General features: G+C 40.5%; 1 protein-coding gene across 10 annotated transcripts in view; it reads left to right on the top strand.

The window, feature by feature from the left end:
* The window catches only part of Sugct (succinyl-CoA:glutarate-CoA transferase), a 602,475-nt gene that overhangs the window by 453,692 nt on the left and 123,732 nt on the right, over positions 1-25,051 (top strand). Inside the window, exon 14 of one of the 10 annotated variants that reach the window (XM_069998320.1) lies at positions 17,990-18,268. The exons of the other annotated variants lie outside the window; for them this stretch is intronic. Within the exon in view, the coding sequence (XP_069854421.1) occupies positions 17,990-18,253 (264 nt within the window). The 3' untranslated portion in view covers positions 18,254-18,268. Of the gene's footprint in view, positions 1-17,989; positions 18,269-25,051 lie in introns of those variants that run through there. 10 annotated transcript variants of the gene reach the window in all.

Below are 25,051 nucleotides of genomic sequence, written 5' to 3'. Positions count from 1 at the left end.
CTACACTTGCATGAACCCCAAAACAGTGGTACAACTGGCTTCGTCAGGGGACAGGAGAAGTGGGTGTTCTGGGGGGACAAAGGTAACAGTAGAGAGAATGTTCGAGAAAAGAAATACATGTGGAAAGGACTCAGTAGCAGCTGGTGGCTCATATCTCCAATCTGATCTACTCGGGAGGCTGAGGGACAGAGGATCCCAGTTCAGGCAAACATGGACAGAAAAGTCCAAGAAACTAGCTTCAAAATAGCCCAGAAAAGGCCAGGCTAGAATTGGGGCAAAAGTGGTAAAGTAAGCATGGAGCAAGCAAGCCCAGCAAGAAAAGGCCTTCTGTTCAAACCTCCATTTTTTTTTTTTTTTTGCAAGAACTCATAAAGCCTCTTCCTTCACCCAGGAGCCAGCTAAAAGGACTCATAGTCAGTGCAAGTCAACTAGTAAGGCAGCTGTGAGGAAAGCATGTTCTGGAAGCAGTTCACTCAGGATGCTGGTGAGGGAAAGAAGGTGGCTCCTAGATAGACATACTTTGTTCTAAGTGTCAGGTCAGGAAAGCAATTTGATTAAATTGAGGTAAGTTTTGTTTTCTGCTGGTCCTAGGGCTTGAAACAGGACCTGGGCACTGTCTCTGAGCTTCTGTTTTTTTTTTTCTTTTCCTGAATTTTAAATTGTCATTATAAAGATAGTACAGAGGGATTCCGCTTATATAAGTCAGGCAATGAATACATTTCTTTTTGAACAATGTCATGCTCTCTCCGAGTTTTTTCCTCTCATCCCTGCCTACAAGTTGTATAGTTTATTTTCCATATAGTGTCTGGTGAGTACCACTGCTGCATTTTTTGCTCTAGGTTAGTCCTCTACCACTAAGCCATATCGCCACTTTTGAGTAGTTTATTAGAGATAAGAGTCTCACACAGACTTTCCTGCTCAGGCTGGTCTTGAACTGCAATCCTCAGATATCTTAGCTTCCTGAGTAGCTAGGATTACAGGCATGAGCCTGATTAGGTAATAGACTAGTCGTGAGTTCACAGCACTTTACCCCTGCTGTAGTCTTTAAGGAGAGGAAAGGATTTGTGGATGTCCCTAGAGGGTCATCCAGTGCTACCTCTTGGACTAGGAATGTTCCTAGTCTGGGCTGCCATATTTTTACTAGTTAGACAAATCATTCCTTCAATGATTTCCCCCAATACACCACATAGTACATGGTGATAGCCTGGGTTTTGTTCTGAAATGAGAGTTATTTCAAAGGTGTTCTATCACCTAGGAGCTAATCAATGTGGTCAAGTTCATTTTCTCAGCAAAGTCCCAATGGAGGAGATGAGAATGATGGCTAGCATTTATCTCAGAGGGTCTGCATGGAGATAAAAGTGAATCATAGCTAGACTGGATGGAAATCAAGTTTTATTCTAACTGCTTTACATGCATTCACTTATTTAAGTTTTCAAACAATAGCTTGTGTGGTAGGTAATCACTTGTTTTAACAGATGAGAAGGCCAAGGGCCAGAGAGGTAAGCAAGTTTCCTGAAGTCCCACAACTAATATCAAAGCTAGAATTTGAACCCAGATCTTTGGGCTTCACTGTTTGTCTACCCTGTGTTACTGTCTCTTGAAGAGACTTGACCTACTTGAGTGTATTGACTGACAGATAAAATAATAGAATAAAGATTAGGTGGTAAAGAAATCCTGGCTTGTATCTAAGGCTGATGTTTATTATATTCCCAGGGATTAGAATTTTCAAACCTGATCCTACTTTGATGACACTTTAATTGATTTCATTTATTCTTCAAGCCAGTTACAAGATTAGAGTGGAGACATTTACTCATTTACTATAGCTATGACCTGGATAAGTTCTAGAACGATCTTCCTTTAAATCACTGATTTAAAACAATTTTTCTCTAGCCTCCCAAAGCACTAACCTGCCCTCCCAGACACTTTGTTCTGCCCTGTTCTCACTATACTTTTTGGAAACATTTCCACAGCCCAAACAAATTGAAGATGTCATCATCTACTGTGTAAACCAATATACATCTGGATATTTCTTGGAGTTCCTTCTCACAGAAGTCTAAGTCTTTCCTGGCTTTATCAGGCCATTGTCCTTAAAATGGAATCTCCAGATGTTGTCAAACTATCTTGATTTTTGACTGACTCCTACTTTCCTTTTCTATTTTGAAAGTTTCTGTCAAAAGCCCCAAGTGTGATTGAAAATGATCGCCCCTAGTCCAAAACCTATTGACTTTTTTCCATCATGCACAAAGCTAACAGCAAGCACGCTCAGCAAGGATGTCAAGCCAGCCCTCCTATATCTGTGATGGTTTACTATGTGTGTGTGGCAAAGCTGCAGGAAGGAAGTTCTCCAGCCCTCTCTGTCTCTTTCTCTGTCTCTCTCTGTCTTTCTCTCTGTGTCTCTCTGTTTCTCTCAAGCTTAGAATTTAGTAACTCAGTCCTTAGGTTGTTTATAGCTCAGTGTCAGCCTAGAATAAGCTTCATTCTCAATGTAAGGGCTCTTTAGTTCTGTCTCTAGTATTTCCTTTGCCAGAGAAATTTTTATGAACATTCATAAATAAAGTTTGCCACATACTGTCATCTACCTGTCTTCCACCTAACTTATCACAGATTTTCTGGGGGTTGTCTGAAAAGTGATTCACAGGGTTAGTTAACAATTTCTACAATGTTCTGGCTGGTTTCTATATAGAACTAGCCCTTGGTTCAGTCAATGAGAACGATCTGAATGCCTCTTCTCTGGTTCTTATAAAACCGAGTCAAAGATGATACCATAAAGCATAAAGTGGGCAGGTCCTTCTTTTTAGAAAATATCATTGCATACAAAATGGCTCTGCACTTTCTGACATCAAGTTATCACCTTGCCTCAACAGATAGGAGCAGGAATCTGGACCAAATGCCGTAGAGGCATCGGAGGTGATTTGATGACCCAACACCGTTTTATCAGTTCCAGTGGCTTTGCAGCTTAAAGAACAGATACAGTTGTGAGGCCTGTCCTCTTTGTTTTATGACAAAAATCTTGTTTGGGAAAATAACTTACTGGGCATTACAGAAGGAGGTTGAAATTTCCATCTTCACCCAGTGGTGCAAATGTTCTAAAATGTCTTAAGGAGCTTAGATTTTTCACAGCTTTGATTATTTCTTTCATTAGTGTTTTCTTCCCTTAATCATGTCTCTGTGTTTTTTGGCAAAGTTAGCTTACAGTAAAGATACATGGAGATGTTGATGTTGGGGCATTTGAGTGGTTGTTCTTGAGGGAGGGGGTGTGCAGAGCTTTAGGGCCCAGATGGACAACAGAACTTTGTGTGTGTGTGTGTGTGTGTGTGTGTGTGTGTGTGTGTGTGTGTGTGTGTGTGTGTGTGTGTGTGTGTGTGTGTGTGTTGGTACTGGAGCTTGTACTCAGGGCCTGAGCACTGTCCCTTAGCTTTTTCACTCAAAGGGAGTAGTCTACCATCTGAGCCACTTTGGTTTTTTGGTGGTTAATTGGAGATAAGATGTTCACTGGCTCTTTTTTTTTTTTTTTTGGCCAGGATTAACTTTGAACTGTAATCCTGTCTCAGTTTTCTAAGTAGCTAGGGTTACAGGTGTGAGCCATTGGCACTTGGAAGAGTATTTGTTAAGTGATCAGGAAGGAAAGAAAAAAGGCTTTAGCTTTACTGCAGTATGCTAACTTATATTTTGGTAGTTTGTAAGCAATTCTTTTCATTGCTAATAAAGTTTCCATCTTTTTGGGTACAAGGATCTTGAAATTGACTGGAGCTGAGTATTGTATTAGCTTCATAAATTGGAGATACTAATGATTATCCATTGTGTTGGATATGGTGGGTGACATAATTATTTCACATACAGTCCTTGGTACCTAATAGGCTCTTAACATGTTACTTTCCTTCCCATCATTAATTGGGCAGAAAGTTCCAATAACTTTTCAGAAAGTGAGGATGTATTTGCATAATAGTCATGACTATAGCAAACACTGATATACTTTCAGTGTATTGACTTCTTTAATCCTTCCTAAGAGCTTTGTCAGTCAGGTATAGTGAATACCGTTCTATTAATACAGGATTGTCCAGCCTTGGCATAATGACTTCAGGGCTATGAATAATGCTTCATTAAAGGCCTGTCCTATGCACGATGGGGTGTTTATTAGTGCCTGTGTCTACCTATTGGAAGCCAGTGGGAATATCCTCCTTCTATTTGTGAAAATGAAATGAAAGATCTCTTCAAACTTGTCAAATGTCCTATTGGCTTGTGGGTGGAACTTCACCCTAGGTAATGGCTATAGTAAGGACATGTAAAACTGAGGCCCAGAAAAGTTTAGACTTTCAAAGGCCCTAGGGGCACAGGACTGAGAACTTTTCTGGGTCTAAAGTGCTTTCCTGCTCAGTGCTCTCTACCATCACCCATCTAACCATCCTTGCATTTTTCTTTCCCTTTTCTGCCCAGTAGTATTTGCCTAGTGGATAGTTGCTGTATACAGGGGATATGCACACCTGAGTGCACTCTTGTCCCACAACTTTCTGGTCAAGTTTCAAATCCTTTGAAAGTAACTTGGCATTAATTCTCAAGCACCCAGCAGAGAGGAATTATGGGAAAGAAAATGAAAAGCTGTGTCATTACAGCAGCAGTCTGAACTGGATAATTCATTTGAGTGCAGATCTGAGCTGAAAGGATAAGTATGAGTTCAGACATGGGGTCTCCACTATGAGCAAACATATTTCCTAATGGTGCTCCATCTTGAGTCATCACTGCCTGGGCTTCGTCTTATGTTTGGGGTGACTAAATCATCCCAGTCACCAAGTGATAAATAAGGCACTTCTTACCCATGTGCTATTGTGAAATAGAAATAACACCCCGAGCCACCACGAGCCAGATGTGTCTTTGTTTTCCTGGCCATCATGTAGTCATTACCAAAATCTCCAAGCTCCTACTTCAGCCTTTTCCTTCTGAAGTGACTGAGCTATGAGGAAGGTGTGAGAATGTTAACAGATTCTAACACTGCTTCTCTACTGATGGTTGCCATCAACTCTCTCATGCTCAGCAACATTTTCCTCATTACTTCATAAATACATGAATATTTATTACCACGAGGGAAAACATACTACTGTTCATAATGACTGCAACTGAAAAAATGATAATAAACATGAGAGATGAATAGGACTCAGGAGAATTACAAGAGGGAGAGCAAACTAGGTTCTGTGGAATGTTAAACCAGCTGTCACCGAAGAGCAATTAGAACATTAAGGACATGCATAAGGAGATTGTGTTGGCAGAAACTAACCAATGAGTATTTTGGATTATAGTATGAATTGATGTGTGATTAACATTTTCGTAAATATTTGCACCACAGTATTTTATGCATAGTAGCAAATACTCCAAATCTCTGTCTCTGTCTCTGTCTCTTTCCCTCTCTCTCTCTCTCACATATACACACACACTAAAGGGCTAAAATAAATGTGTTTACTCAGACATTTAAGATCTGACTCAAAATTCAACTGGTGCATGTATGAAAATAGAACATGTTGAAAGTATTTTTAAAAGGGTGAATGGGATGGGAATGGGAATGGGATGCTTTCAGGGAGCAGTTGAGGTACATTGTGTGCATGTATGGAAATGTCATATTGAAACTCCCTGTTGTACAACTAATATATGCAAAAAAAATGCCCTTCAGGCTGGGAATGTGACTTAGTGGTAGAGTACTTGCCTAGCATGCATGAAGCCCTGGGTTCCATTCTTCAGTACCACATGAACAGAAAAAAGCCAGAAGTGGTGCTGTGGCTCAAGTAACAGAGTGCTAGTCTTGAGGAAAAGAAGCTAAGGGACAGTGCCCAGGCCCTGAGTTCAAACCCTAGGACTGGCAAACAAACAAACAAACAAACATGTCCCTCATCTTAAAATGTTTAAACACAACTGGTTTACTCTTCTTCCGCCTTCCATACAAAGAGTAGCAGACCTGATGCTGGATGCTGGATGAGATCCCTTCAGCTTCCTAGAGAAGCTGGAATCCTGGAGATCCACTCAGGAAAAAAAAAAATTCAAGGAGAGTCTCACAAGATGGAAGCTTTAACAGGGATTTTTTAACCATTATAGGATAAAGTAGGGAAGAATAGAGAAAAAGAAAAATATTTCCTGCTACCTATACATGAAATGGAAGTTAAAGACTCAAGATGACCACACCGAACTGTAGCCTGTGGGCAGGGCCATGGGTAGGGTTCTGGTGACAGTGCTTTAAAGGCTACTGGCAAGGTAGCAGCAGTGCCAGTGCCGTCTGCATCACACAGGTGATGCCTGAATTCAAGCTGCCAGGGAGGAGGTTGGCAAAACAGGATTTCAGAGTATAAACCAAAGTGGCAGAAGATGGTGTGGACAAAGGGCTCACCCTTGAGTTACAGGAATCTTTAAAAGTAGAACACAGATGCCTTTGTGTGGTGTGTTTGTAAATGGGGAGCCAGCTAGGGGCTGAAAGGATGTTAAAAGTGCTGTTCCACTTGGGACAGGCCTCTGTGTTGTCAGCATCCAAGAGCTTGGAGTCAACCATGGTCTGTTATTTGATGTGGAGAGTACATAGATGCCTCAGATTCCAGGATGTCTTTGCCCTTGAACTTTTTAGTTTGATACAAAGTTGGTTACTAAGATCGGGCTTAGTATTCAGTTGAAATTGGAGCTTTACATTTGACGATCTGAGCAATTAGCCTGTTAAAATATTTCTAACCGTGGGTTCCTCGCACTTAGCAGCTCATAGGTGAGAAGCAGCAAGGTGGGTGTCTGTGGGTGTCTGTGATTTGGGGGTAGGTTCAAGTGCCTCTGAATTCCAGATATGTCCTTTGGCTCCCTGGAAAAACTCAAACATTCATGCCATGCTACACTTTCAGGTTATGCCTAGAATCAGAGCCACATTCATTTACATTCAAATTTGTGATCTATCTGCATGATGAGTAACATGTTAAATTGCTATCAACCACATAGTTTTGTTCTATGTTTGATAGGTAGGAGTTGGGTTGAGAACATGAGGTTGCCAGGTGGGTGAGGCACAGGATCCTGTCAGATGAATTCAGTTTGGTTCAAATTTGCCAAATATTTACAGCATAAGCTGCCTTCTAGGTATGGTGCCACATCCTCAAATAAACAAAGGTGGTTTTCTCTTGCTTTTAGTTCTTGCTTAGGTTTCTGACTGTTAGAAATGCTACCCTAACTATGCGAATAACCAGGATGCTAGCTCACCGTGTACAAAGACAAACAGCTGAAGGTGGAAGAGGGTGGGTGAGAGGCCTGTGTGCGGGTAGGACTTAGTGGGGACCTGGGAGAAAGGTGAACTCAGGCTACGTCAGTAGACACGGAGTAGAAGGCAGAGGGCTGCATGTGACAACTGCTTATGCTGGTGTATAAACGTAAACTTACCCAAGGTATCCAGAACTTGGAGTTAACACGTATGCTGTGAAGGTCAAATACTTACTAAAGAACTTGGTATTTAAAGGTTGCCAGTTGTTTAACTGTTGACATGATTGGAATCAGAACCCAAGACTATTTGGATTAACCCCTTGAAACTTAAGCTTTGAGAATGTTTCTGAGACCCTTTGCTCCCTGAGGACTAGCATTTGCTTTATTAAATAAATCTTTGTGGTGGTTTACTGTAGCAGCTACCTGAATCTTGATTTACGGAGGAGGGTGGAACATGGATGAGGAGAAGAAGATGACATTGATAAATGTGGGTGGAAGATTCTGAATTTCACGAGTCAATCACAATGTTTGAGGTAATAGGTGGGTGGACACTGCCTTAGCCCTGTGTTTTATATTACACGCTGTCACATATGTTAGGGAAGTGGGCTGGTGTGAGGTGTCCAGCTCCATATTAGGATTCAGAAGAACTGTCTTTTGCTTTTCAGGAACTTGGTCTTGCTTGAGTAGAAGTGTGCATTGTAGGATATAAATGATTATGAAACAGGAGATGTAAACTTTGACTCAATCCCAAGAATCTGTAATGGGAAACCTCCCTGTTGACTTCTGATCAAGTGACTTGGAATGCTTGGGTGGGAGTGGGGGGGAATTTCCAATGATGCTATCAGAGTATTTTGAACAATTTTCTCTCTCTTTTTCTACCTTCTACTGTTTATGGCAAAATGGACAAGTGTCAGAGAGATTGCTCCGTGACTTGTGCTTCTCCTGGAAATACAATGAAATAAACACGTTTCTAGACTACATCAATGATTTTACATACATAGAAGTGTTGACTGCAGACAGATTTTGGAGAGCAAGGATACTTTCTGGACAGGTAGTATTATTTATTTCAGGCCACTGGGTGGTTTGTGGTATAAAAAGAAATCACTGCTTCCTGTTGGACCTCTTAAATGTATTCTTTGTAATCATATGAGAGAACATAGCGGCCCCCCCCAATGGTTCATTGAACAGGAAAGAAGCTCCCAGAAAATAAAGTCAAACCTTCCATCTCCTCTAAGTGACTTCCTGTAGTTAACCCAGTCTGCAAATTACAAGCAAGTGCTAGGGTTGAGTGTGTTGGTTGGTAGTGGTCCTGCTGAAACCTTAGCTCCTTTTATCACCCTTTCCTTTTATAGCTTCTGCAGGAAAGGCCTGGGGGCTCCTGAGGCCACTTCCACTCCCACCCGAGAAGATGAATGTGAGGCAGGAAACGCTGGTGCAGCGTTGTCATTTCGTGACACCGATGCCCACTCCCCCTCCCACGCACCCTCATTTGGTGTCTCCTGGAAAGTTCTGCCCACATTAAACAACTGTCTTTTGATGTGGCTTTGTGGCTGAACTTGTCCTTAGGAAGTGAATGAAGCAGGCACCTCACCATCAGCCACCGCGGCCACTTCAGAGAGCTTGGTTCATCCGCTACAGCACATGAATGTTCAGAGGTAACACCCTCTGTGTTCACCACCCCCGGCCTCGGGACCTGAGGCTGCCTCCTCACAGTGGCCTGGAAGGCTGTCCTCTTCAGAGGAGGCTGCAACCTGCCTTTGAAGCAGGTGTCCCTGACAGACTGGTTATACACAGGGCATGTACCGAGATTTTCCCCAGATGAACATTTGGAAGGCAATTACCAATGATATACATATACATCTCTCTCTCTCTCTCTCTCTCTCTCTCTCTCTCTCTCTCTCTCTATATATATATATATATATATATATATATATATATGGAGTGATCTCTCTAATCATAGTATATATATGTATATATACTATATATGTTATATATACATACTATATGTATTATATATTATATATACTATATATATATACACTATAGGTGCTGTTTCAGATGAAGGAAACAACAGGTCACATTTTTATGTGACCTTTTCAGCAAAAGCGTAAAAATCAAGAAAACAAAATTATACAAATATTGGTCACCTCCAAGAGCCTTAAATGACCATTGCGGCTTCTTGAACCACTGGCATCTGTCTGCCTGATCCTCCCTTGTGTTCTGTGCAGTGACACACATGGTATTGATATGTTAGATTTCAGTGCATTTTAAAGGCACTGAATCCATCTCATTAAAAACCTGTCTGCTTTAGGGCTCTATCTACTATAAAAATACTTCCACTTTCTCTCTCTCTCTCTCTCTCTCTCTCTCTCTCTCTCTCTCTCTCTTTTGTCAGTCGTGGGGCCTGAACTCTGGGCCTGGGCGCTGTCCCTCAGCTCTGCAGCTCAAGGCAAGCACTCTACCACTTGAGCCACAGCGTCACTGCCAGCATTTTCTGCTTATGTAGTCAGCTCCATGTTTTTTGGGGTTGAGAGAACCAACTCTAATAGTTACTTTGGTTAGTGAACTTATAACAGTAACATACTCCTTTAGGCAAGGAGTATGGATTTGGAATCCCAAAATGAGTCAAGAAAATGTTGCACAAATAAATAACAAGGAAGGCCAGTTTGTGAACACATCTTCACTTGTCTGTCTTTGCATATCTCGATTTGTTTCGGCAGGTGTTTTGTGTGTGGTGTGTGTGTGTGTGTGTGTGTGTGTGTGTGTGTGTGTGTGTGTGTGTGTGTGTGTGTGTGTGTGTGTTTGCTTCTACATTGTTACCATAGGTCTGAGAATGATGCTGTGATGATCATTTCCTAAAGAAGCACTCCTACAGGAAATTGGACTGCAAGAGGGGAAACGTATGTGTTTCCATGAAGGAAGTACTTGGAGAAAGCTCAGTCTGGGAAAGAAATCATGGCATGTGTATATAAATAGATTTCTGGCCTTTTGCATTTATGTGGTGAGATAGTACTTTGGTCCCAAGGAAAGCAATTGCTTTTGGATATAATCCTTAAGGCATGTGAAAGATTCAGGTTTAATTTTAAAACCAGCACCTTCATTCTTCCCATAACCCACTTTCCTTAAACCTCCTGACCACAGACACATATACCACATCACCAACATCAGGAAACTTACAAATGGGAAAATTGAATTTCACTTAGAAAAGGAGAATTAGGAATCTCCATGGATTTAAGCCTCAAATATTGTTTCTCAGTAAGCTCTGGTGGGTTTTGTTTCTTACCAAAGAATTGACTTCCTATGTTAAAACATGCTTGTGTTATAAATCACAACCCAAACCTGTTTTCTGTGCACTTAGAAACATACTGACAATGAAACTTTAGCAACAAATAGGGAGATTGTATTGGGAGCAAAAATGAAGCACATATTTTTAGGTTGGGGCATATTTATCCACTTTGAATAAAATTGAAATGGAAATTATTTCTCACCATTTGGCTTCAGAAAACAGAAGAATGCTTTAAAGATGTCCTAAAACTACCTCACTCAGAGACTCAGCACCTTTGCAAATCCTTCCTTCCCACTCTAAGTTGTGAGAAAGTAGAGGAGCCTATGGGACCATGTGCACATCCGTGGGGTCATTCAATGGTTCTCATGAATTAAAGTACACTAGATGCCTAGGAATGGCCACAAGTTCCCATCCTACAAAACAGTATATGAATGCAAAGTGTCTGATAACATTGTCACCCATCGTTCCTAACCCATTCCTCTCACTTTTCTTCTTTTTTTTTTTAAATTGGTATTAGGTGATTACATAAATTTCACAGTATCGTGGAATACTGATACTTGGTTAAAGTTACAAACACATTTTGACCTTCCCAAGGCAAATTGTCATTATCATGGTCTATAAAGTTTGTGAGTTCTATGAGCTTTGACAATACAGTTATTTCTTCCACATCAGGTGATATTTGCATTTCTTTCCTTTTGCTTAGTGTAAGCTGTTCCTTCTTTCCCTCTCATTCATGATATGGTCTTAATGAAGTCTATTCTTGGCCTAAGCTATAGGCCAAAGCCTTCCTGCCTTTCAAGGTACCCATGCCATGCACTCTATCAGCCAGTCACTGGCTGGCCTGGGAGTGCTAATGGCTTTTCAGGCCTCTATCCTTTGTTCCGCCAGTCATGACAGAGATACAGAATAAACCCTCAGCTCTGTTACTCAAAGCATCCAGGGCCAGGTGTACTGCCTACCACTGGGATTTAGCTACATGGAAGTCACCTGTAGTTTCTACTACAGATGAATTCTCAGTAGTGGTTGTTCATTTGCTCATGCTGGGTTATGGCAATAGTTTTCCATCTTCAGCATGCATCAGAATCACCTAGATGGTGACTTAAAACACGCATTTTCCTAGGTCTTACCCATTTTCTTAAGATCTACTCAAAGGTTTATTCCAACAAGTTTTCTGGTGCTGTTGATGCTGCTCGGGATTGTGAACCAATTTTGAGACTCCTTAGGTTGCAGCTGGCCATATAGCTCGGTGGTAAAGTATTTGTTTACTAGGGAGAAGTCTCTGGATTCATTCACAAGCACCACAATGATTAATCAAGCAATCATCAATCAACAGATCAACCCACCCATCCCTAGACTATTGAATAAATACTACCTTGAAGATAATTCTCCATTAATAGAGACATAAACTCTACTCTAAAAGACATTGGAAGTCATGCAAATTGTACTGCACTTTTTCTTAAAGATGGGGTGTATGAATACTCTAATAGCAAACTTCCTAAGAATAATTTCTTCAAAGGATATCTCTTCCCTGAAGTAACTATAGTTCTCTCAGAGTTATGAAATAGTCTCTGCATGTTAGTTCTAAGTTGTTTTCTTGCATTCTAGGTGTTGTAGAATGCAAGATAAAGATGCTTTGTTATAAACATGACCTCAAATTTGCTTTCATTTACAGAGGAATGGCAAATTAAAATTTTCTACAGATGATTTGTGAGCTATCTCACAGTTTATAGATGATTTGTGAGCTATCTCACAGTTTATAGAATGGTACAGAGATAGATCTGGATCTTGTTTTATAGGGAATGACTAAGGAATACAAATGGAGGTAAGAGACTTTATCTAGAATGCCAGAATTTTCTTCTACCTCCTCTTCTACTTTCATTCCTTAAAATCTTGATAAACTGTGTGGTTTGGGGTTTAGGGTTTAGGAGAGGGCATGGATTTATTTATTTATTATTTATTTTTTATTGTCAAAATACTGTATAGAGAGGTTACAATTACATGGGCAAGATAATGAGTACATTTCTTTTCTTTTTCTTTTCTTTGGTCCAGTTGTGGGGCCTGAACTCTGGGTCTGGGCGCTGTCCCTCAGCTCTTCAGCTCAAGGCTAGCGCTCTACCACGTGAGCCACAGCGCCACTTCCGGCTTTTTTTCTTTTTGCTTATGTGGTGCTGAGGAATTGAACCCAGGGCCACAGGCATGCAAGGCAAGCGCTCTACCACTGAGTCACCTTCCCAGCCCCAATGAGTACATTTCTTATCAAGCATTATTGCCTCCTCCTTTGTTTCCCCTTCCTATCCCTTCCCATCTCCCACCCGTCCTCCCCTGCCAAAGTTGTAAAGTTCATTTTGCGACATAAGGACTTGTACATCTCATTGTTGCAATGGGTCCACCTGTATCCCTATTTAAACAATTTGTTTTTGCCCTTCCCCTCCCCAAATTATACCATCAAATACAGTGAAAGCAGGGGTTATACCGTGGGGGAGGGACATACAAAGCAACGAAGAAATCATCATTTTGAAAATGATCCTTAAAAAGAGCTGAGCAATCTTTCTAGTCACATGTTGAACCAGTCCAGAAGAAAAAAAGGAAACAAGATGCAGAAACGAGAAGATTTCATGTGAGTGGGAGCAGCCTAGAAAACAACTTATTGAAAGTTTAGGTTTAATAGCTCAACAGAACTTCGCTATTTAATTTTTATCCCCAGTCTGGGAGCCGAACTTAAGAAAATTTCCCTTCAGGGCTTTTTATTTGAAAAGAAGCCATCTAAAATCACCTCAAGTTTTGTCTGTGGTTAGAATGTGGAGTGCAGCCATCACGGCATTACAAGTTGCCATGGGACTGGAGGGATGTGGCAAACGAACAGGAAGGAAGTCTTTGTGGTGGCTCCAGCGGGGTGATGTTCACCTGGGTCCCCATCACTGCTTAACAAGGAGACGCAACTTCTAAATCAGAGATTAGCAATCCCCAAATCCTAGTAGGGGCAGGAAAGGGTCACCAATAATCCAAGCCCAAGGGGCATTAGAAAACGGTGGAGAGATTTCAATCTTTGAATAGTTCGGATTACAGACATGTATTAAGTTTATTAGAGGCCTTGACAAATGTAGAAACTGTAAATAAGTATTTGGATTATTTCATTTGTTGAACGGTATTTACACTATAGACTCTAGGAGGGCAGTCAAGAAATTGCAAACTGTCAAAGGGTGTAATGTCTCAAGGCTAGTTTATTAAACCACAAAAGAAATCATTAAAAATATAGAACCCAGCTAGAATGGCTAGAATCAATAACTCTAATAACAACAGATTCTGGAGGGGATGTGGACAGAAGGGAACCCTACTGCACTGTTGGTAGGAATGTAAACTTGTTGAACCACATTGGAAAGCAGTATGGAGGTTCCTCAAAGGACTCCACATAGAGCTCCCCTCTGACCCAGCAATCCCACTTTTAGGCATTTACCTGAATGATCACAAACAAGACCATATTAAAGGTACCAGCACAACTATGTTTATTGCAGCATTATTTACCATAGCTAAGATATGGAACCAACCCAGATGCCCCTCCGTAGATGAATGGATCAAGAAAAAATGGTATATATACACAATGGAATTCTATGCCTCTATCAGAAAGAATGACACTGCCCCATTTGTTAGGAAATGTTAAGACTTAGACAAAATTATATTAAGTGAAGTAAGCCAGGCCCAAAGAAACATAGGTCCCATGGTTTCCCTTATTTGCAATAGCTAGTATATGTCTGAGACAAGCAGAAATGGTCAGATAAGTTGATGTTAGGCGAAATGAACCCCAAGATAAGGACTCCAATGGTTTTTCTTTCTTGCTATTATTTCTAACATATTTATAAGGTACCACATGATTTTTTTGTTGCTTTGTATGTCCCTCCCCGACGGTATAACTCCTGTTTGCACTGTATTTGATATTGGTTTAATTTGGGGAGGGGAAGGGCAAAAACAAATTGTTTAAATAGGGATACAGGTGGAACCACTGCAACAATGAGATATACAAGACATTATGTCGAAAAACAAACTTTACAACTTTGGTACGGGGAGGAGAGTGGGCAGTAGAGGTGTGGAAGATGGGAAGGGATGGGAAGGGAAAACAAAGGAGGAGGCAACAATGTTTAATAAGAAATGTACTCATTACCTTGCTCATGTAATTGTAACCCCTTTATATGGTATTTTCATGATAAAAAAGCAAGATCAAAAAAATATATAGAACCCATTTTTTTTCAACAAAATGTTGAAAAAATGTAGCTATAGCTTTACAATATAAACTGTAACAGCTAGCTACTGAGGAAGGACTGAAAAATGGTTTTTGGAAGGTATTTTAGATCAATATGGATATCTGGGGGAAAAAAGAAGATGGTGGAGAGGGTAGAGCGCACTAGAGGTGCCTAGAGTGTCGCCTTCCGCTCTCAGAGCCATTGACAAAGCTCTGGGGCTGAAAGACAAGCTGGCCGTCAGGATGTGGTTCTGTGTTTTGCCAATAAGACACTAGTTTGCCGCCTCAACATTGAACACTGTATACTCTTTCCTCTGCCTCCTGGTCTCTTCTACCACTCTCTGGCCAAACTCTGATCCCCTACTGGTTACTGATGTTTCTGTTGCTGTAATTCCATGCTTCCTAGGGAATCTTTCTATAGATTCTTGGAACCACTTGTTTTCTAGTGTTGTGCCAGTTCTATGTCTATTTGAACTTTGAAACCATTGTTAAAATGTTTCTGTGTAAACCCCCCCCCCCCCCCCGCCAGTTAAGATAGTAGGTTTGTGGACTTCGCACAATGTCCATCACATATGTCTTTGGGCTCCTTTGAGTGACTTCCCTGCAGATGAGGCCCACATTCAGCAAGAGTAAACCAACGAGGCCCAGCAACCTGCTGATTAGCATGCCAAACATAAGGAGAGGTTCTGACCCTGGAAACTGTGCTTGACCTTGTGGAGATCCATAGTGCATAAACTTCAGCTTCATTGTTTAGTAAGTAAGAAATGTGTGTATGTGTGTTTGTATGTGTGCACACGTGTGCACATACCTATCCTTGGGCTTAAATTCAGGGCCTAAGCACTGTTTCTGAGCTTTTGCTCAAGGCTAGCATTTTACCACGTGGGCCACAACTCTGCTTAAGGCTTTTTGCAGGTTAATTGGAGATACAAGTCTCATAGAATTTTCTATCTGGGCTGGCTTTGAATGGTGATCCTCAGATAGCCACCTCCAGAGTAGCTAAGATTTCAGACATGAGCCTCTGGCATGTAGCTAGAAAGTAGGAATTTTAAAAGATGAATCAGGGATTGAGTGTTTTAACTAGTTTACACAGATGGTTAGATATTTGTCTTGTGACTTTCAGGACATGCTATTTGTTAAAGTAACAATACTAACAGAGAAGCTGCTAGATGAGGTCTATACAAAAATACAACCTGCCTCCCTGTAGCCACAAGGAATTTTGTAAGTATACACCAACTGTATTTTCTCGCCAACTAAAACCTATTGTGTTTCAGCATTTGGCAGAGCTAGAAAGCAGCACACATCTCACATTATATATAGTACTTGCAATGTGAATCCCTCCCTTCATAATTCCTGTTGCACAAGACTTCCCTTTCCAAATGTACCAAGGAAGGCAGAGATTTGGTGGAGTCCTGGCTGGGTGAGGAGGTGGTTGCACTGGCTAAGAGTCACCTCCCACATTGTGCCTTCCTGAATCACTGCGTCTCTTGCTCAGACCTGGAACTGCCCTGCTGGAATTTCCTCAGCTTTCTGAGGCCTGTGGGCATGACAAGCTTCCCATCTTTTTTATTTTGTTTGTCTTGTTCAAGCCTCTCTTATGAAACTCGTAGTCAGTCAGAAGTGTCTCTTCCCTACTTCTGTGGCCAGAAGGTTCTACTAATAAATGCTGCCTTACTCTTAAGAACTCTCTGCCAATGAGATAGGTGTTGCAGAAGGGGCCTATAAACCCAGATTCCACTACAGCCTTGCACATGACAAAAACAGTTTAGGACAGGTACCGGTGGCTCACGCCTGTAATCCTAGCCACTCGGGAGGCTGAGATCTGAGAATCGTGGTTCAAAACCAGCCTGGGCAGGAAAGTCTGTGAGACTCTTATCTCCAATAAACCACCAGAAAACTGGAAGTGACACTATGGCTCAAGTGGTAGATTGTTAGCTCTGAGCACACCTGTTATTTGTGGTTTGCCTGAAAAATTCTATTTTAATGTTCTGAAGCATGAGTGAATCTCCTAGTTGATTTCAATATATGGAAGCAGCAGTTGTATTTAGAATTTTTTGAATTATTCCTCTTATATCTCACCAGGTGTCCACCTTCTCCAATACCATGACTGCATTGGGCTTGACACTTTTCTTCACGTTCCATTTCTCCTTCCTCCTCTTCCTCCCTCCTCCTCCTCCTTCTCCTCCTCCTCCTCCTCCTCCTCCTCCTCCTCCTCCTCTTCCTCCTCCTCCTCCTCTTCCTCCTCCTCCTCCTCTTCCTCCTCCTCCTCCTCCTCCTCCTCCTCCTCCTCCTCCTCCTCCTCCTCATTCTCCTCCTCCCCCTCTTCCTTTTTTTTTTTCTTTATTTTTCTTCTGTTGTTGGTGTTGGTCCTGGGGCTTGAACTTAAAGGCACTATCAATGAGCCACAGCTCTACTTCTGGCTTGTTGGTGAGTAATTAGTTGGAAATAAGAGTCTTAAGGTATTCCCTGCCCTGGCTGGCTTTGAACTGTGATCCTCAGATCTCTACCTCCTGAGTAGCTAGGATTACAGGTCTGAGCCACTGGTGCTTAGCTCACCATTTCCCTTTTGAAATGAAGAGGAATTCTGACTATATTAAGAGAGATCATGTGACCTCTACTTTACAATTTCCATGTAGAAAATAATGAGATTTGCTTTTTTCAGAAGCATCTGAAACTTTATGTCTCTTTCCATGGTTACTTTATTTAGGTAACAGTGATTATTGGGCACAAAACAAAAACTAAAGGAATCTAACTATTCACCCTTCCCTATTTAACTATTCTCTCCAAATTCAGAAGATCCTTTGAGTTCTGTCTTACACTGCATTGCATGCCACTGAAAGCAGAGAGCTATGGTTTGATGCTGTTGTTTCTGTTTAATCTCCTGGTTTTCCCTGAAGTCATGAAGCTGACCTCAGAGAAAGTCTCCTCCCCAGCCCCTACTCTCCAAATGAAAGCCATGTGCTTGTGTGGGCTTCCTTTGCAAAGTTTTTCTCCAGTATTTAACTATTTAGTAATATGTAGATCTTAAATAATAGAATTTGCATTGGCTGTTATCAATTAAGCCCCATTCACACCACACCGGTTCTCAGAAGTAAATTTAACCCTAGGCATGTTGCTCTAGTTGTAACACCCTTGAGAAGCTAAAACTTAAAAAAAAACTATTTACAAGTCCAAGTGTGCAACATGATACACACGAACATACCATGGACATGAAATTCTTCATCCCCTCACAGTTCCTCCTCATCCTTTCCGCATGCTCCATACAGACCTGCAGTTGGGAATCCCACTGTGCTGCTTCTGACCCAGGCTTGACTGCAGACAAGTCTCATTCACACGGAAGTCCTGTCAGATTTCAAAATTCCAGTTGCAAATCACAGGTCTGCACACCAAGAGACTCCAGGATATCTGTGCCTCCACTTGCCAGGAGCTGGGATTGTGTAGTAAAGAGAAACTGCAAGGGCGTCACTTGGATTCCAAAATTTATGCCTTTAATTCTACTGCAGTATTTTTTTCCTACTGCAATATTTTAAAAAATAAAATCACTAAAGAAAAAAAACTTCTTGTTTCCATTTCCTGGGGTTCCTTTCCATAAATATTGTTTTATATGATCAGATGCACATAGTTTTTTGTTTTTTTTTTTTGTTTTTTTTTGTTTTTTTTTTTTGTTTTTTTTGGGTCGTGAGGCCTGAACTCGGCCTGGGCGCTGTCCCTCAGCTCCTTGGCTTAAGGCAAGCACTCTACCACTTGATCCACAGCACCACTTCCAGCTTTTTCTGCTTTTGTGGTGCTGAAGAATCGCACCCAGAGCCTCATTCAAGCAAGGCAAACAATCTACCACTGAGCCACCTTCCCATCCCAGGTATTGTATTTTTGTGTTCCTTGCCTAAAAATATCCTCCTTTGGTCTCACTGTCTGTGAGTGCCTCCAGACCTGTATAATTTATCATGTCTCAGTATATTTGTTTAAATCATCCAGTGTGTTTACTTGTAGATTTATAGGCATATTCTAGATACCATAAATGAAGGAACCTATTTCCTTTTGTCTTGTTTGTTCACTTATCTGTCTTTGGTCCAGAAATGGTAGGTAATAGGGTGAACAAATGCAGCAGGAGTACACACTGGACACTATGTTCAAAATGAACATAGTGGATGGGGATGGGAGGGAAAAACTGGGAGAGAGGGAAGGAAGGGGTGACACTATTCAGAAAGAAATGTACTCTTTACCTGACTTATAAAACTCTAACCCCTCTCTACATCACCTTTATAATAACAATAAAAATGCATGAAGAAAAAAAATAAAATCACTCCCTTTAAAATAAATTGAGGGGCTGGGAAGGTGGCTCAGTGGTAGAGCGCTTGCCTTGCATGCCTGAGGCCCTGGGTTCGATTCCTCAGCACCACATAAGCAAAAAAGAAAAAAAGCTGGAAGTGGCGCTGTGGCTCAAGTGGTAGAGCGCTAGCCTTGAGATGAAGAGCTGAGGGACAGTGCCCAGGCCCAGAGTTCAGGCCCCACGACTGGACCCAAAATAAATAAATAAATAAATAAATAAAATTGACCAGGTTTGTACAAACGGGTCTTCTTTTTTTTTTATTTAATTTTATTTTATTTGTGAACATACTGTACAGAGGGGTTACAATTACATGGGCAGGATAATGCATACATTTCTTACCAAGCATTGCAGCCTCCTCCTTTGTTTACCCTTCACATCCCTTCCCAGCCTCCCCCCTCTCCCCCAATCCCAATCCTTCTCCTTCCCCTCCCCGCACCGATGTTGTAAAGCTCGTTTTGGACATGACAACTTGTACTTCTCATTGTTGCAACAGGTACACCTGTATCCTTAAACAACTGATTTTTCCCCATCTCCTCCACAAGTTATACTGACATCAAATATAGTGAAAGCAGGGGTTATACTGTGGGGGAGGGACATACAAAGCAACAAAGAGATAATCTTATAAATGCAAACGAGTCTTCTTGAGAGTCATTAGAATTTTCTAGCAAAGGATGTGCTTGTTCTGGGAAGTTCAGCAAATGCTGCACAAGTGCTGACGTACAGGCAGGAAAGGGACTTTCTGATGCCATGACTTAATAAGTTTGTGAACATCTAGACCGCCTTGCCTGCCTTCTCCCAATTCCTTGTGTCCTCTGTCCCTCCATCCCTCCAGTATTCCAGTATCTTTGATACAAGATGAAAGGAATGCCCCCCAATACTTCACTCCACCAATGAATTGTCCTTATTTTTGACAAAGAAACAAAACATGCTCAACTCTCCTTCCCCAGCAAGGATGTTCTTAGTGGAAAAGCACGTGAGCTAATACGCTGTACAGTTGGCGATGATTTATTTTCCCTGAGTTCTACATTTGTATAATTTTGAAGTGCAAGCTGGGCATGTGGCCGCCAGGATATTTCTACCTACCACAGCTGAAACTCAATGTGCATAAAATGGAGTTTATCTTTGCCTCTCCTCCTGGGTTCTGTTCTCTCAATGGATGGGCAGAGCATTCTATGAAGCCTACAGTTTACCAGAGAAATTCAGCCCCGAGTTCTCCTTGTCCTTTCCTCCATATTCAATTGAGTCTCAGCCCACATTATTACTGTATACCCTATCTGGTTCCTTTTTAATTCCTCAAGACATATCCTTGTGTGCTTTTCACTGTCATCTGATGTGTGTGTGTGTGTGTGTGTGTGTGTGTGTGTGTGTGTGTGTGTGTGTGTGTGTGTGTTCTGGGCTGGTCCTGGTGTCCGTTGTGTCCACTCTGAATCAGCCCTGTTTTATCCACCCACCTCTTCCATGTGGGTTTCTCTTTGATCCTTGTTTTCTTGTCTTCCTCTTGCAACCTCAGTACACATCAGTAACATAAAGATTGGATTTAATGGTATTTGTTATTAAAATATCCACCTTCCTTGCTAGCTGGTATTCTGAGATCAGAATCATTTTCTTATCTGCTTTTCCTTTGTGCTGGCTGTACTTGAATGTTATATAATATAAACTTGGGAAGTCAATTGATGAGTTCAGTGGAGGTCCCAGACCTTAGACCATTGTTTGCCCCTGTTTGATTCTCTATAAACTCCTGTGGAATTTTGTTAAAGACTACAACAGATAGCTTATAGCCCTGCACAGGTGTCTCTCCTCCCTGATTTCACACAGCCAGAAGAATGGCCATTCATCAGTGTGTAGATTTTAGCTTGCTAAGTCCTGTTATATAAATGTTGACTGACCAAGGATAACTCAGGGAACACAAATGATGGACTGACATTTAGGGGCTGAGTCTCCAGTCTCTTTGTAACTTTCATACCTTAATTCCTTCAAAGTCCACTTTTGTTGCTACAGTTTGAATCAGATAAAGATAGATTAAGTTCTTGTTGTGTTTAAGACAGTGAAATAGAACTTACTAATCAAATAATAGGACTTGCACACATATAAACAGAATAAGGTTTAGATATGACATGGGCACAAAATGAATTAGGCCATAAATATTAAGATTTTTTGGCTAATCATTTCTGAAAGAAAAATTATTTTGGAATATTACTTTATATTATTACACACACACCAGTTCTGGGGCTTGAACTTAGGGCCTGGGCTTTGTCCCTTAGCTTTTTTGCTCAATGCTAGCACCCTACCATTTGAGCCAAAGCTTTACTTGTGTTTTTTTGGTGGTTCATTGGAGATGAGTTCATGGACTTTCCTGCCTAGCTTGGCTTTGAATGGTGATCTTCAGATCTCAGCCTCCTGAGTAGCTAGGATTACATGTGTAAGCTACTGGCATCCAACTTGAAATGCACTATATTATCATGAAAGAGAAAATACATATTTATTATATAAAGTTAGAGAAATCATAAGCATGGCAGCCAGTGAAAAGGACCATTTGGTAATACAAAAAAACTCTATATGTTTATTCAACAAAACCAAAATAAATAAAGACAAATACTGTATTTTTTAGAATTTAAGATGTTGATTGCATGACACGGTACAATTAGTGTCACTAGGGAAAAACAAAAAATACTACCAGTTAAGCTGTGATATATCATCAGTGATAAAATATGACTTGATTTTTTAAAATGTTAAAATATGGAAGAAATCTTTGCTTCTTGGAATCAACGAAAATTTTAGTAGCTAACTAGAAAAATAATATGACAGAAAAAAATGTCATCTACTCACCTCTAGTGGGAATGTAATTTGGAATAATCTTTCTGGATGCAATTTAGCAGTTACATGCCCAAATCTTTCAAACATGCATCCTTTTGACCCAGAAATTTCACTTCTTGGAATGCATGATGAGGAAATAATCAAGAATGTGTAGAAAGATTAAGCTACATATTTGTCCATTGCCATAATATTTATAAAAGCAAAACATTGGAAGCAATTTACATGCACAGAAATCAGTGATTAGTTGAATAAATTATAGCATATCCATATCAAAGCATCATGTTCAGTATTTAAATACGAGGCTGCAGATGGAGAAAATTGGCATGGGAAGATCTCCATTGCATATTTTGATTCCAAATTTTTCCTCAAGAAAATATCAATAGATGTAATTATATAGACATGAGTGTACAGAGAAGATACATCTGGAATTAAATTTATATGAAATGTTGTTTGTCAAAATGATGTTGTCAGAGTGATGAAGAGAATTGTTTCTTTTTCTTTATGAACATATTTTGTTTTTAAAATTTATTTTATTTTAGTGCTAGTCCTGGGGCTTGAACTCAGGGCCTGGTCTCTGTCCCTGAATTTTTTTTAAATCAGGACTAGTCCTCTAGCACTTGAGCCAAAGCTCCATTTCCAGCTTTTTTTTTTTTTTTGGTAGTTTAATGTGGCAGAGTCTCATGGACTTCCTTGGCTGACTTTGAATTGTGATCCTCAGATCTCAGCCTCCTTAGTATCTAGGATTACAGATATGAGCCACTGGCACCTACCATATTATAGATTTAAAACTCTCTCTCTCTCTCTCTCTCTCTCTCTCTCTCTCTCTCTCTCTCTCACACACACACACACACACACACACACACACACACATACACACAACACAACACAACCCACACACACAAAAAACAAAGCTAGCCAGGCACTGGTGGCTCATACCTGTAAACCGAGCTACTCAGGAGGCTGAGATCTGAAAATTGTGGTTTGAAGCCACATTTAAGACTCTTATCTCAAATTAACCACAAAAAGCCAGATGTACAGCTGTGGCTAAATTGGTAGAGCACTAACCTTGAGCAAAAGAAGTTCAGGGACAACACCCAAGCCCAAGTTCCAGCCCCTAGACAGAAAAAATATTAGTAATAGCACAATGATGAAAACTAAATTCTACTTAAAGCAAAATAGATATAAATTGAATTGCAATGTTACCTAACTCAACAAGGAGAGACTATAATTCAAAATGCTTGAAAGAGCAACAGAAGCTACACCTTTGGTTTGGGTTATTTGTATAAAATCGTATTTCATGCAAAATAATGAGCATCATAATATTAAAACCTAGTTTCTCCTGGCTTATTGCTACTTTAGTAGCATAGCAGGATTCCATTGGTATTTCACAAATTCTAATCCCTGCAGCCAGACCCAACAAAACCTTGGGAAACTTTTTAAGTTACATCTTTTGAGATGTAACTAGGCACCTGAAAATGAATAGGTTAGTATGCAGTGTAAGCTGACATTGAGCGCCACATTTTAACATCTGTTTTTCATGCTGTGATATGGTATTATTGAGTAATGAGGAAAATTTCTTATAGTAACTCTAGGTAACAGTGGCAGAAACTGGAGGCTAATCAACTGGCATGCTTTGTCTATATAATGTAGCTCAAATAAAGTCATAACATTTTTAGGTATAGTTGTCATCTGGCAAGCATTTATACATATTTCTTTCTCTTATATGTGAACTGCTAGGCTTTCTGGCTGGTTAATAATAGAGAAAAATAGCTTTCAACTGTCCTTTAAAATTGCCATTAGCATTTCGGAGATTTATGTATATAAGTAACTATTCTTAAATGATTCTGCAGTGACACTGTTTTTGTTCAATGAAAGAATTTGGATATTTTAAAGAATACTGATTTATATGGATTCTGCCTATTTGTGTTTGAGCCAGTATTCTCAATGTTTGCCAAACACTCTGGAAACAAGTCCTTATAGTCTCAGAAGCTCTAGAAATATTTATAGGCTGGGAATGTGGCTTAGTGGTAGAGTGCTTGCCTAGCATTCATGCATTAATTCCTGGGTTTGATTCCTCAGTACCACATAAACAGAAAAAGCTAGAGGTGGCGCTGTGGCTTAAGTGGTAGAGTGCTAGCCTTGAGCAAAAGAAGCTCAGGGACAGTGTGCAGGGCCTGAGTTCAAAGCCCCAGGACTGGGGGGGAAAAAAAAAAAACCAAGAAGAAGAATTATAGTCCTTCTTCTCAAAGACTGTATATGTACAATGAAAACAAACAGGTATAAAACTAGACAACATAGAAAAGGTCACTATATACAGTTCTTTAGCTTAAGAAGCTAGGTCAGAGGTTTCCGATGCAGCAGTCCTGACATGTCATTGTATCATAATATCTTGAAACATTTTTAGACATTTTTAATATAATTTTATATATGATATATTAAATTTATATATAATATACATAAAATATTATTTTATATATTATAATATTTTGCATGATACTTATTCATTATTTTGTTATGTATGTTCGTCCTAAGAAATTTTTAACATGTTTGAGCTCTTTAGTGCGTCCTCATTGAACTTATGCTAAAACTCCATGTCCTAAACCAAACTTACAGGGACTGGGAAGGTGGCTCAGTGGTAGGGCGCTTGCCTTGCATGCATGAGGCCCTGGGTTCGATTCCTCAGCACCACATAAGCAGGGGGGAAAAAAAGCCGGAAGTGGCGCTGTGGCTCAAGTTGTTGAGCGCTATCCTCGAGCTGAAGAGCTGAGGGACAGCGCCCAGGCCCAGCGTTCAGGCCCACAACTGGATCCTACCTCCCCCTGCAAACCAAACTTACAAAGCCTTATGTGATCTGGCACTACCAGCCCCATTCTAGGCTCATCTTTTCCTGTCAGCTCTTTTCATCCTTCAGAGTGTGAATGGTACCCTTTTCCTGGCATGAGAGCCTTTGCATCTGTGGTCCTTGCTGAAACGACTGGGGTTCCATCCTTTCTTTCTCCTTTATTCTTCTGTTGTTGATCTATTCCCAGTCTGTTCCCTTTCTGCTCCAGGCTCTTTGCTTTATCTCGTCTTCCCTTATCTTAACCTTTACTCGCTGTCATTTCAGATACCCATCTTTAGTCACAGTCTAAAAATATTAAATGAAATATTCTAGAAATGAAAAGTTCATACATTTTTATATGTT

The sequence above is a fragment of the Dipodomys merriami genome, unplaced genomic scaffold (genome assembly GCF_024711535.1).
Source record: "Dipodomys merriami isolate MVZ:Mamm:240054 unplaced genomic scaffold, mDipMer1.0.p SCAF_104, whole genome shotgun sequence".
In the NCBI taxonomy this organism is placed as follows: Eukaryota; Metazoa; Chordata; class Mammalia; order Rodentia; family Heteromyidae; genus Dipodomys; species Dipodomys merriami.
Note: the sequence above shows the minus strand (reverse complement) of the source record. Positions and strands in the feature narration are given on the sequence as shown.